Source organism: Zerene cesonia, chromosome 16, assembly GCF_012273895.1.
Source record: "Zerene cesonia ecotype Mississippi chromosome 16, Zerene_cesonia_1.1, whole genome shotgun sequence".
Taxonomy (NCBI): Eukaryota; Metazoa; Arthropoda; class Insecta; order Lepidoptera; family Pieridae; genus Zerene; species Zerene cesonia.
Genome location: NC_052117.1, coordinates 3,356,177 through 3,369,757, shown reverse-complemented (window position 1 = coordinate 3,369,757; position 13,581 = coordinate 3,356,177). Strand labels below are relative to the sequence as shown.

At 31.8% G+C, this 13,581-nt stretch overlaps 3 protein-coding genes across 4 annotated transcripts in view; 2 read left to right on the top strand and 1 right to left on the bottom strand.

Annotated features, from left to right (window-relative positions):
- Positions 1 to 1,047: 1,047 nt before the first annotated feature.
- Positions 1,048 to 6,432, top strand: LOC119833050. The gene is made up of 8 exons (XM_038356922.1): positions 1,048 to 1,111; positions 1,350 to 1,523; positions 2,382 to 2,499; positions 2,616 to 2,698; positions 5,073 to 5,240; positions 5,493 to 5,610; positions 5,682 to 5,783; positions 6,377 to 6,432. The coding sequence occupies exons 1-8, from the start codon at positions 1,061 to 1,063 to the stop codon at positions 6,430 to 6,432; spliced, it is 870 nt and encodes a 289-aa protein (XP_038212850.1). The 5' UTR covers positions 1,048 to 1,060.
- A 1,078-nt stretch (positions 6,433 to 7,510) lies between these two features.
- LOC119832992 (protein sprint) overlaps positions 7,511 to 13,581 on the top strand; it is a 162,629-nt gene continuing 156,558 nt past the window's right edge. Inside the window, exon 1 of the mRNA XM_038356855.1 lies at positions 7,511 to 7,811. The gene's annotated coding sequence lies outside the window, so the exon portion shown is untranslated. The remainder of the gene's footprint in view (positions 7,812 to 13,581) is intronic.
- LOC119832993 lies at positions 7,824 to 12,883 on the bottom strand. 2 transcript variants are annotated; one of them, XM_038356860.1, is made up of 5 exons: positions 12,492 to 12,883; positions 12,339 to 12,425; positions 10,122 to 10,185; positions 9,518 to 9,669; positions 7,824 to 8,308 (listed from the first exon to the last, which is right to left on the bottom strand). In XM_038356860.1, exons 1-5 carry the CDS (start codon positions 12,642 to 12,644, stop codon positions 7,949 to 7,951), a joined length of 816 nt encoding a protein of 271 aa, XP_038212788.1. In that variant the 5' UTR covers positions 12,645 to 12,883; the 3' UTR covers positions 7,824 to 7,948. The 2 variants fall into 2 exon arrangements, 1 of the variants encoding a protein (XP_038212788.1); XR_005287933.1 differs by lacking the exons at positions 10,122 to 10,185; positions 12,339 to 12,425; positions 12,492 to 12,883 and having other exon boundaries at positions 8,170 to 8,308; positions 9,472 to 9,524.

Sequence of the window (13,581 nt, the reverse complement as noted above, 5' to 3'; positions counted from 1 at the left end):
TATTTGGTGAATTTCGGTATTGTTGACATTGAACGTAACAAGTTCCGTAAATTACTAATTCGCAGGATTTCCTACAGAAATGAAATTCTATGTAATTTGTTTCTTTATGTTTAATCAGTATCACAATGGGTAATTCGACAGATTCATGAATGCCAATTTAAGTAAGAGCTGGTGATGATTCGCTCTAATGGTAATATAAAATGATAATACTATAAGCGTATCGAGGTATCTCCTATAGACTTTATAGTACGAGTACTTACCTCAACAATAACTTTTAAGCACATGGAACAAAATACTACAACAACTAATAAACAATTAAAAGTGGTACCGTGAATCATATATATCTGATATCACATAAATGAAATTACCACACTGATATTATAAATGTGAAAGTTTGTTTGTTTGGATGTTTGTCCGTCAATCACACTGAAACTACTGAACGGATTTTGATGAAATTTGATATACAGACAGGGTATGAGCCGACTTGGTTGATTTTTTTGTTGTACTAGCCTTTTTTGTATTTAGTGCAACTGCTCTGCACTTTTGTATATATAATATCTATGCATAGTATTGTGAGAGCACGTGTTCTTGCGTAGTAATTATTACTTAGGAAATGTAATTTAATAATTTAATTTGCTTCCATGCCCCTATCTACCAAAAGTTTGTATTGTATACAGATGGAAAGAAATTGCACATTGCTGTTAATTTTCAAAATCTACAAAAATACAATTTCAAAGGATTTAGTTATTACTATGCAATTATTATAACAAATACTAATAATGTAGCCGCTATGTATTCAAATCTATGACAATAAAACTTATTTTCACACATAACATGTTTTTATAATGCGTTATTTCCTTCCATGATGCAAACGCATAATAAAAAACCTTTGTAATATATTACTTATGCCAGTAATAAAAGGGCCTAAATTTCAATGAACTTTATACTCCATCTATCAAATGTTATACGAATAATTATAACAAGTAAGGTGTTATAAAAACATATTTTTTATAGCAAATCACACATTTTCAGTTTTACACAGCCAGTGAAAAGATCAAATATGTTGGTTTCGGTGCTTTTTTTTGTTGTATCGTTAAGTGTTTCTGTGCAGGTATTTCATAAAAAAATACTTTTTTTTTCAAGTTTATAACGTTTTTTTAATTTCTTTTTGGCTGTGTAGTATTGCATTGCAACATCATAGGTGTTAAATTTATCTTGGATAGTTATATTGATCGAATTATTTACTCACAGGATCCGCGTTTAATTTTACAATCTAATGTATAAATTTTAATTCAAAAGAAGCAATGTATAGTTTTGATTTAATTCGATCAATTATTATTTATTTACAGAGCTATGATGACAAACTGGATGAGCTAAAACAACAATATTTACAAATGATAATGGATTGTTCTGCAGACACACCTTTGACCGAAACCGATATTGAACAATTAAAAAACAAACAAATGCCAGACAAGGAATCGATTAAATGTCTCTTTGCGTGTGCTTACACTAAAGCAGGCATTGTAAGTAGAATGTGGACTTCTGAATTTATTCTCAAACGTTAGTCAAAATGTATAATGCGGGGCATATACCGATAATTTTTCTCCGTCGTTCCCAAAACTTAATTCCCAGAGCTTTGTTGTTTTTATAATGTGAAATTATTTAATTTAAATCTCACTTACAAAAAATCTCTTTAGGTTTCGAAATTCTGGACAGAAGAAAGAGAGATATGGAACAATCTCGTAGTTTATGTATCTATTCTATATTATTTTTGAATGCATGATATTTTTACAACCTGTAAGATGGAAGCGGATATTGTTTTTTTGTTTTATACATACATAAATAAATAGTAATAATACAACATTGTTTCTATATGAGCTAAATCTAGTCAATTTGTGATTACATCAACACATAACAAGGTCACGCAATTACTATGTTCACAGTCCCTGAACAAAGCCGATTAGGATTTCCACAAAATTATGGTTAACGACCGCGGGTGCTTAATTTAGAGTTCCCTTTCTATATTTCGAAACTTAACGCCTTTATGTTAATAGGATTTGAATTTTAAAGCCAGTGATACAAAAAATTAGAAATTTTTTGGAATCACTGGCTTTAAAATTTTTGATAACATACATGAAAAACGTCCAGAACTGTTCGAATGACTGACAAATTCACATTACAATTCATAATGTATTTTCGCTTCACTTGAAATTGGTAAAGAATAGGAAAGAATATTTGACCCCGCGTTAAAATCTGACGAATAATTGGCACAATTTTTAAATGTATTGGTTGTTGTTTTCCTTGGATATTCTTTTTCAGCTATTGTTAGCGATGCTCCTGCCTCGGGTTTATCTTATACATTAAAACTTGTCTCATTTCAGATGAGTGAAGATGGATATCTTTCTGTTGAAGGAACAAACAATCTAGCTCAAACATACTTAGAAAATGAGCCCGACAGGTTAAAGAAAGCAATACAGCTTACTGAGGCTTGTAAGTTTGGTACGTTGAAAAATAATTTATATATTGAAAAATATATTATATATTGATAACCTTAAATAGTTCACTTTCGTTATTTTACAATAAACAATGATATTTATTAAATCGTATTGTTTTAGTAAATGACGAAAATATAGATGGAAATAAAGCATGCGAGAGAGCTGCTTTAATTTTCAAATGCACCGTTGATAAAGCTGTTGAGGTATGTACCGCTAAATAACGTAACAAACATAATAAAACAGTACTAATTATTAATATTTTATAAGTATTTTAATTTCTGAAAATTCAAACTTCAGTCATATTTTCATTAATTCAAAAGATCTGATGTTTATTTGATCAAATATCTCAAGTTTTTTCATTCTGTCTGTTTCAGTTTGATTTCGTGTTTTAAGGGAAAGTGACACTGGAAAGTATTTGGTGATAATGCAAGAATTGTGATTGATTGTTATTGTGTTTTAAGCTTTTTTAAAAATGTGATTTGAATACTGGTTGTGTTTTAGTAAAGATGTATACTTCTAGCATCTATGAAAAAATCCATTCATGGAAATGGGTTCCCATCTCATCATCTAATAACTTTACAGTTACGAACATTGGAAGAGTCTTTACTCAAAATGCAGTTTGCAATGAAAAATGCAATTCAATCAACTTCCTTCAGAAGCGCTTTTGAAGTATTAAAATGCATCATTTAATATTTACCACCGTAATACCGGATTTATTTTCTCGAATTCCTGATTCAAGGTGTATTTTGGCCTAACGTCAAGACATAATACATATATGCAAATGACTGATGATTGATTTGAGACTTTAGTACTGTTTATTATAGAATAATATTCTGGTTGTTGCGTGAATTGATCCCTTTCTGCTAGAGATAATAAAAGTATCGACTATTCTGGAAAAATCTAAACATTCTTGTACGTCCCTGCAATTGTTACCTATACATATTGAATTTGGTGACTTACTTACGTGGTTTGGTTACTTACGTTAATTATGATACACAATTCCATTTAAAAATCAAATTCCCATCTATCACTTCCACAGACTTTTTTATAATCGATAGGCAGACGTATGAATATAATCCTAAATGATATACCTAAAGCAAGGTATAATTGTTTTGTAGGTATGGTCAGCTGGTTTGATCAGCAGAATAGGATCTCAAGTTTTGTTCAATATAAATTTAATTTTTATAACATTAAACGCAATTTATAACTACATATACAAAAAACTATAATTTCGCCACTGTAAGGTATATAGGTCGTGTTTTCGAATCCAAACTCATCATTTAATTCAAATAAAGTAAATGTGGCCACATCTTGAATTAGAAATATCTCCAAGTGAACCCTGAAATGAATTTATCAGAATATGCATAATACAATGTAAAAATGTAAAACATTTAAGAAAATAAGTGCCCAATTCTAAACTTATTTATTGTGATCGTATCAAAAAATTTTAATTGCATATAACAATATGATTTGTTATTCAAAATAATATCAATTTAGATAATTTAAACGGAACAGTCGATATAAAATTGACCGGTGATACTTTTTTAATGTACTCTAGAACGATGCATAATAAAAGTGCTTACGTTATTTGTTATGTATTTTATTTTGTCCTGCAAAATGGAATCGTTTTCGGGGTAAGTTCATTTATATAAGTTATATTCCAAATTTTATTTGTTAAATATGATTTTAGCACAACATTAACTTTATTAAATGTGAAATAATAAATTAAATAATAATGGCAGCCATGTTTTATTAATGCCATAGCAAGTATGACTGACTTGACTACCAACATAAGGTATCGCTTATTAAATTTACATAAAAATTTACATTTAATACAAATATAGATTATTTATTAGTAACAAGAAAGCTTATTTCAACTGCATAGTTATGTATGTATAGACGGTTTTAGAAATTTGATTATTTCATTTCATTGTACGTACTACTTAACTAAAAAACTTAAATTTACTAGGAAGAATTGATAGTACATAATTATAACAAGGTAAAATTTAAAGATATTCGTCACCCATTGTATGTTTGAAAGACAAGAGTTTGCCAATGATTACTGACAAAGCAGTATGATATATGGGTATGTGTTTGTTAAACGTATGGTAGGGTTTGTAATGATTTTTATTGATTTATTGTTTACATGTACATGTATTATTTTTTTTAATATAACAACTGCTATCTTCCTTTACACATATAAACCACAGATAAAATAATACTATACTAGTATTGTCATATATTTTTCGTACTAAGGAGGACTGAGAAGGAATCTGAGCTGGTGATTCGTCTGATGGTAAGCGATTAACATTTGCAAAAGTAGTGCCTCTACTAATGCGCTGCCCGCCTTAAAGGGGAAAAGAAGAAAGAAATGATTGATAACTGGAAAGAAGGAACGGCCCGTCCATTCCTGCTTTCCAGTCTTGCCAGATTGGTCAAAACACTCCTAGTATGTCACGCCGTTTTCTGTGGGGGTGTGGTGCTTCCCCGTTTTGACTTGGCCCAATTTGTGTCGAAGCATGCTCGACTCCCACATATATTTCCATGTATTGTTTTAATTTATACTCTCATATATAGGCGATGACAGATGAAGAAGCCAAAGCCGATTTTGCGAAGGCGATAATGGGTTGTGCTAAAGACGCAGCCGTGGATATGAGTGATATTATGTCTTTAGCTTCTCTGGTTGTACCGACCGATTCTAAAGTTAAATGCGTTCTCGCCTGCGCTTACAGGAAGAAAGGATCGGTAAATGTTATTAAATATCTATAAATGTTTTAATGATTATTATAAATATAATACTCTATGGACAAGTAAGTAGTACTAGATGGGGTTTGGAAATTCTCTATTTTACAACACTTTGGTACAACATTTTATATTTATATGCCTTTGCGGACTTTTCACTCAACGATGGTAAAAATATTTAGTCTAAGGTTTCTTCTTACTTGGGATTAGTATTATGTAAAAATTCCAAATAAGCTAATGAAAATTACGTTGCAGCTGAATGCTCAAGGCATGTACGATATCGACGGGGCATATGCGCTGGCTGATACCATGCTAAAAGGTGACGAAGCACGTATAAAGAAAGGGAAGGAATTCGCCGATGCTTGCGCCTCTGGTATGTTATATAATTAAATAAATGTTATCATAAGAAGCAGTGTATTTTTTTATCATTTTAATTTCTTTCAGTGAACGATGAGACTGTGAGTGACGGCGAAAAGGGGTGCGATAGAGCTGCGTTGATGTTCAAATGCGCTGTTAAAAATGCTGCTAAGGTTTGTGTTGTATGCTGTAATAAATATATTTATTATAATAGAAAAATGGAATTATCAGAAAATTCGGTTATTCGACCAATTGGTATTACATATTTTAGCAAGAAAAATTCTGAATTTAATTTCATCATGCTTCATTATTTATTAAGGTTTCTATGTATAATTTTCTTCCAATTAGAATAGATATTCTTGTTTTTACCAACTTTGTTACTTTTCAAAGAGGTCGTAGCGAGGTATTATATAATAGCTTTCTGCGACAAATGGACTATCCAATTAAAAATATTTTTTCAATTCGTATCAGGACTCGTTAACATTTACCCGTTTGACGAAACAAGTAAACTCATGTTTTATAATATTTGTACCAGCTAGCCTCGTTCGACGTCCGCTACGGTCAAAGCCACGGTACAGCTATTATTTAAGAAATGTATAGCTTTAATGTATTATTCTTGGTACATAAGCGACAATAGTAACAAATCTGTTTAGCAGTTTTGACATAATTTATTAATAAACATTCATTTACAGTCTAAACAGTCAACATCCAAACTTTTTGATTGTGTTGATGGGTTCTTTGTATAAATAAGATTTGATATAAATTTAAATCTTCCTTTTCAGTATGGATTCAAATTATAACCAGCCAACCCACCATATCCAGTAATGCTCCACTATGAATAAAAATGCATATATAGGTAATAAGGTTTTCCTGAAATAAAAGGTCGTTTTTGTCTTTGGTTAACTTCTTTTCTAATAATATCCCCCCTGTCATACCTATTTATCCCGATATAATTATATTACTGAACAAAATTTCTGGTGTATGTCATAAACACTTAGTAATTTACAATGATACATACTCTAAACCCATAAAATACTTTCTTTTATACTTTAATAAAATTATGTTGTTAATTTATATCGTTTAGTATTTTCTTGTGTTTGATTTTATGCGAGTATGAAAGACATTTAGAAATGAAAGACGTTTTAACGGATTTTAAATGCGCTTGGTTCGCAACATACCAACTGCGGAGAAATAGGTGGAGACAGGTCATAAACAACGATTTTTTTATTACCTGTTACATCTTATTTATTTATGTAACTCTTTATTGTACATTACAAACGAAAACACAAATGGAAACAATTACACGACAACAATATAATGCAATTGGCGGCAGCGATTTTTACCGGGTAACCGCGGGAGAAAGGTAAAGAAGCGAAATATTAATAAAATTTTCTTTCTCTACATGATCACAAAATGGGTTAAATAAATAATCTTCAATTTTATTTTTGCTGCTTATCGGATTTTTTAAATCCTTATTTAAACGACATCGTCTAGTTTATGTCAGAACCAGAATACATTTCAATATGAAGTTGAGCACATAGTTGATACTTTTTCACAAAGATGGCGTTGGAATTAAGTATAAATTTTATAAAAATGTGTGAGAAAAATTCGAACGTGATTGTACAGATTATAATAAAAAAAAATAATAGAAATATGTAGTTAGAAATAAAAAAAAGCTTCTTTCGTTTACTTTGTTTAGTAGGTATTTTATATTTTAATTGTACAGCTGATCATTGTTGGTATTATAATTCACTTCATAAATTTGGGCTATTTACAAGTTTGCATGTAACAATTTTAAAGTTTTTAATTAAATTCATTTTAAGAGAACACAAGTAACCCTTAGCTATGCATTGACGTGTGTGTAAACTTGCCGTCGATACGTGCTCACAGCTCACAAGCTCAGAGCAAGTTTTTCAACACCCCTGCGCACACGCACACAGCGAAAGGTCAATAGTCAACCAACTTCATTCAAAGCAGTTTCTCGGCCGGCTGACTTGATAACTTACTTCACTCGTCGTTTAGTCGGTCCCATTGATGACGTTTAGTGCAAACAATTGATCGTTTACAGTTTTGTTTTGTCAATAACTGTTGTGTTGCTTACGAGCAGATGTAGTTGTGTTTAATTTGTACAGGTTCGATCGGACCGGTATTCATTGTTGTTTAGTGAAATTATGAGTGTTTTGTGACCGTTGCCCTTTATTTGTGATATTTAAATAGGTGAGTGTGAAAATTTTAGAATAACAATAATTGAATGAGTGGTTTTATTGAATTAAACTACAAATACATATACAATTACAGAACTACTAACAAAAGTAAACCGGACAATCAAGTTAGTAAAATAAATAATTATTTTATTAATCATCTGTATTTTCTGTCTGTATTTTGATATAATTTTTGTCAATTTGTTCATTACTCATCGATTTTGTGTTGTCGTCAAACGTAGAACGTCTCTTATTTGATAAAAGTTTGTTTTTGTTATTTAATAGTTGCATCAAATCGTAACATTTGTTTTTTCTTTCGGCTTTACTTTGCGTGTCGTCTTCTGACCATGGTAGAACTAAATCTGGACCAGTTATTTCTTCGGTTTCACGTTTTCTTCGTTTCCCAGTAGCAACTCCTAGTTGAAGTAGAATAGGGTTTGATACTAGTGCCGCTGCAGCTCCTAAAAGAGCGATACCAGCTATGGGCCATAGCACCGCCTTCGCTGCTAATGCCTAAAATAATCATTTGTTTTTAATTACAATGTAATTATAGTTCAACACATGGAATATGTTATAAGATACTTTTTATATTCTTCTGTTCGATTTATTATGCATAGTTTATTTCGAATATTATATAATTTAACGTTAAATATTTAACAAAACACGTGTACATAGCTGCAAGCAATAATATAAATTATTTATAAGATCTGTTTTTATTACAAGTGCGTGCTTCATAAGCAATTTATATTATAACTTCCTGTAAAATAAACCACATCTAATGCTATTCAACATTACATTGCAAAAAAAAATTGATGTATACATTTGTATTCGGGCGATTACATTCAATAAAATTAACATTACAATATAACGTTCGATATTGATATTATAAATTATAATTCTAACGCTAAACCGGCTATATTTTTTCTACGGGCATATCAAACTGTTCATGACAACGGAGTAGGTACGTACGTGAGATATGCATTGTACTTCTAAACAATTGACTTCATATAGCTTATACATTGAAGATGAGATTGTAGTACCTACTTCGATACATGCATTGGTTCATTTATCAATAAAATGTTGCGGATGTTTTTCTTTAGAAGATGATATCCGAGACTTCTAAAAATAATTTTCTTCTGAAAAGATCTCTTGCAGGTCAACTTAAATATGTATCACCTCTATAGGTATTTGCCAGTGTAAGTTCCGTGAAAATCGATTCCCGTGTTTCGAAGATATTTATTGCTATTTAGGATTAAAATAGATGCTGTAATGCTGTAAATTATCATAGACAAACTACTAACAATCATCACCATGCACCCTAAGAAAATGTTTTGGAGTCGAGCACGCTTCGGCACGAATTGGGCCAGCTCGCACCGGGGAAGTACAACACCCCCACAGAAAACCGGCGTGAAATAATAGCTTGCTATTGTGTTTCGTACGGCGAGTGGGGGAGCCGGAGGGAGCCTTCGTTCCTCTCGTCAATCCTTTCTTAATCCCTTCCCAATTTAAAGTTGGCAATCCATTTGTAGAGGCGTCAGGTCCGCAATTGACCTTACGCCTCTCCAAATGTTTATGGGCGGTGGTAACGCTTACCATCAGGAGACCCACCAGCTCCATTGTCGACTATGACATAGAAAAAGATTCTTATATCTAAGGTATTTACTATGAATTCTTACCACTTACGTCCGCGTCCTAACACTATAGAAGAAAAAGAATACATACGTGATTGTAATGCCTGTGGTGCTCTAAATGATGCGGTTCATGCACATGATGATGGTCCAAGCCATGGTGGAACGAATGATCATATGACGGTAAGTGATATTCGTGCTCATAGCCGTAGTAGGGAATTTCTTCGTAATCACGGCTTCTGTAACCTAGATAATGAAGAACGTCTCAAATTGATTTCGAAGTGTACTCGTGTTAGGTATATTATGTCTTGTACAGTCTTAATTTTTATGCTTACGAATCAAATAATAATATACACACGTAGTTATCGTTTATGTTTATGACGCTGTTCTTAAAAACTTATGTTTCTGAATTCATTGGTTTCTTCATTAACGGTTTAAAACAATTGTTGAAGGTTATAAATTAAATGGGTTTATATTGATGTAATAAATGAGTATTAAAAATATTCAGATATATCTAAAGTAATTTGGCTTCTAAATATAAATGAAATCTAAAATGTATATAAAAATCATGTGCAGAAATATATGAGTCATTGCGTAAATATGTGTTACTGAAGCTAAGTAAACAATAACTGGTAAATTTCTCTTCTCATTTGTGTAAATTGATGAGTAAACGAAGCAATGTATGTGTCAGAACCCACCTTGATGTTCGTGGGGAAACCCTCTACTATAATCTGAACTTGATACTTCATTATCCGGCGAGTCCTGCAAATAAAGACGATGACTAATAGTAAAGTCTCCTTGGTTATAATAGTCTCAGATTTATGAAAGGTTACTGCCACTGGGCATTTGTAGTTGACATTTTTCAACTTTATAAATATACAGTACAGTAAATGCGTTCTATACTTTTTACGATGAATATATCACACTGTATTACAAATGTGAAAGTTTGTTTGTTTGGATGTTTGTCCATCAATCACGTTGAAATTACTGAACGCATTTTGATGTAATTTGGTAGAAAGACAGACAGAATGGTGAAAAGACACTTTTTATCCCGATTTAATGCTCTCCGGGCGGAGCCGGGACGAGCGTCTAGTATATCATAAACACTATAGAACGCATTAAAATCAATAATCAATTATACCGGAGAACGAATGATAAAATTAATTAAAGTAACATCGTGACCAAGTATAAATGAAAAGCGATCGTTGTCTTAACTTTAATTTGTGTCGAGTCTTTTTCTTTAGTTGAAATAATTAAATTCAATTAGACCGTTGTGAAGTCATGCTTGAATGCATTGAGTCTGGGCACTGCCCTTTTTTTCACACGGCCCTTAATGTTTCTCTTCCGATTGAAGCTCTTATGTTATATGGAATGCTCTCATATATAATGGAATAAAATAGATCTTAAACAGTTACACTGAGTACATTTAATGCAATTGGGTGACCGGTGAGCCTGGTGGAAGAAACGGCACGCAGTCGCAGGCAATAAGAGGCATGCCTAACTTATCGATTTATTTCACAAGTAAATTTGTGATCGTCGTCTATTTCCAATAAATGGCGAGATTTGTTTTAAGCTCCTTGTAGTGTCATCGAGACAGTAACTATGAATATCACCTTGAAAATTAATCTAAAAAAAATATCGGCAATATGGTGATCGTTCAAATATTAGATGCGAAAATACATATACTACAATTGTCCTGTTAAATTATGTATATTAATCAAATTTATTTTCCCGGTTTTATACACGTTATATGAGCTCTAAAGATTTAAACATGGAAAAGAAAGATTTACATCACTGTGCATTTCACATTCCGCTTAGGTATACAGAAGTGTGTGAGTCACGCGAGGTGTAATTTTTTCTATCCCATTTGTACAAGTTATTACCAAGAATGGGCTTCGCATCGCCTTCTTTCTGATTTATTCACGTGGTTTATCTTTATAGATGAAACTCTGTAAGTGTTCGATAAGATATTTCATTATTTCTATTGCGTTCCATCAAATATTGAAACTATCATTGGTTATTATTATTTATTATGTAATGTGAAGATTCATATTCATACTTTACGTTGATACTATGAAAATATGATTTGTTAGGGATACGCATAATGGTAAATTCTTGTTCCTCTTGGCTAAAAGCCTGTGCCGATACCCTCACCTGTCCTTCACAAGGACTACGTGTGGGAAAGTGGTAACGCCACAATAAAATTAGAGTCGTCATGGGAGAAAAAGCACTCGCTATGCCGATACCATTTGAAAGCAAACTACATATTCCTTACATATCAGCCAATGCTGGGAATTATATTTTATCGTTCTAATTGATATGTGGTAAAAAATAAATGTAAATGAGTATCGGCTGACACACGCTTCCGTTCTGACGAGTTATCAAGAATGTGGGCCATGCTAGCGATATTGCCACCAATGGCTCACATTTCCACATTTTAACTTCATGGCTTCGATGCAGTTTGAATTGTTTGCAATTTTATTTGCTGTAAGCCTATGCTACAATTTATTCAGATATAATCGAGCTGTCAGATTATGTAGGACTAATTGTAGGGTCTAGGCAAGCACGTACTCTAAATGAAGTACTTATTAATAAATACATTTATTAATATTGCGTGCCGTTAGTGAGTTATGATTTTGAATTCCATGCATAATATATCGTAATTTAACAAATTTACTAAAATTATTATTTTAAGGGAAATATTATAATAGCTTGCATATTAAATGACATAATAATAAACGCTTATGTAAAGTTAACTTTGTGTGTAAAAATAACAACTGAGATGAGGATCGATCATCGATAGAAAAAAATGTTTTTGTTTGGTTGGAATTTTATAAAGATTTGTTATGATTGTATCGAAATAACTAAGATAATAAATTTGTACACTTCAAAGTTGAATTTATTCAAAAACATACCTTGAATCTTACGAGATTATGAGCAGGACCGAAATTAGTGTTTCTTCCAATCCCATCTTTAAGTAGCGTCTTAACATTTGTGGAGTTCTGCAATACAACATATTTATTATACAAAATGATGTTTTAAACGAAATCCCTAGGTATATAACTTACAATTTCATCCTCCTTCAAAGAAAATTCCCTGACGTGTTCGTTGAAATTGGAATTCGTAATGGGATTACATCCAACGAGATTCGAGATGGTCACTAAAATAATCCCGGATAGAATAAATAATACGTGAAATGGTACACATATAGCACGCCGCATATTAATGTCACTACACCCACACAAGAATAATCAAAATCTCATGGTATATTAAGATGGTGACAGGCGATGCGGTATACTTTATAAAATTGCATTCGAGGAGGGGTTTGGATGACAATTTGTTAGACAATGGTCTCCGAAGTGGTCACACTTAGTTGACTGTATTGCGTAGCAATTTCATTGTTTCTGGTAATAAAATGGAAATGTTGTAAATTGGTATACACGGGATGTACACCAATGTTGATGGCGTCCGCATGAGAAAGCTTAGCACTGCAGAATAATTGGTAAGGCACTCATCGAATAAAGAAAATATAAGGCAGCTTCGTTTGAAAAAGACTGCGCGGTTCGGACTGCGGTGTAGAGTGTTAATTTTATATTACAATTGTTATTATGTGCTACTCTTTCGTCAATAAGTTCATATAGAGTAGTCAGTGTAACGTATGTTAATAGTATCTCATACGAACTATCTTATACTATTATACTATACTTATAGTATCCTATAGGATACTATAGAAACACTTGACTAATGAACAATATTGCCTGAACTCAACTTTTTAACATTAATTTTTATTTAAGTTGTTTATTGTTTTTTCGTTTTGTTCACACACTGTATTGATTAGTTAATGGTGTACCTTGTTATTGGCGTACATATTTGTAAAAGGAACTACTTATTGTATGTTTAGCTGTAAGGTACTTTTTGTAAAAAAAAAATAAAAGAAAAAAATTAAAGGGATAATTCTTATAAGATAAATCTTCAGTGAAATAAATTTAATAATAAGCAAAAAACTTAGCAAAACCCATTTTATTGGGTTTAAATTATTTATTTTGTAGCCACAGATTTACGATTGCCACCTCCATATATCAGCAACCCACCAATAAAATTCAATTGCCAAAGATATAAAGTTAAATTTTTCACTTTCATTTTAAATATCTCACACGT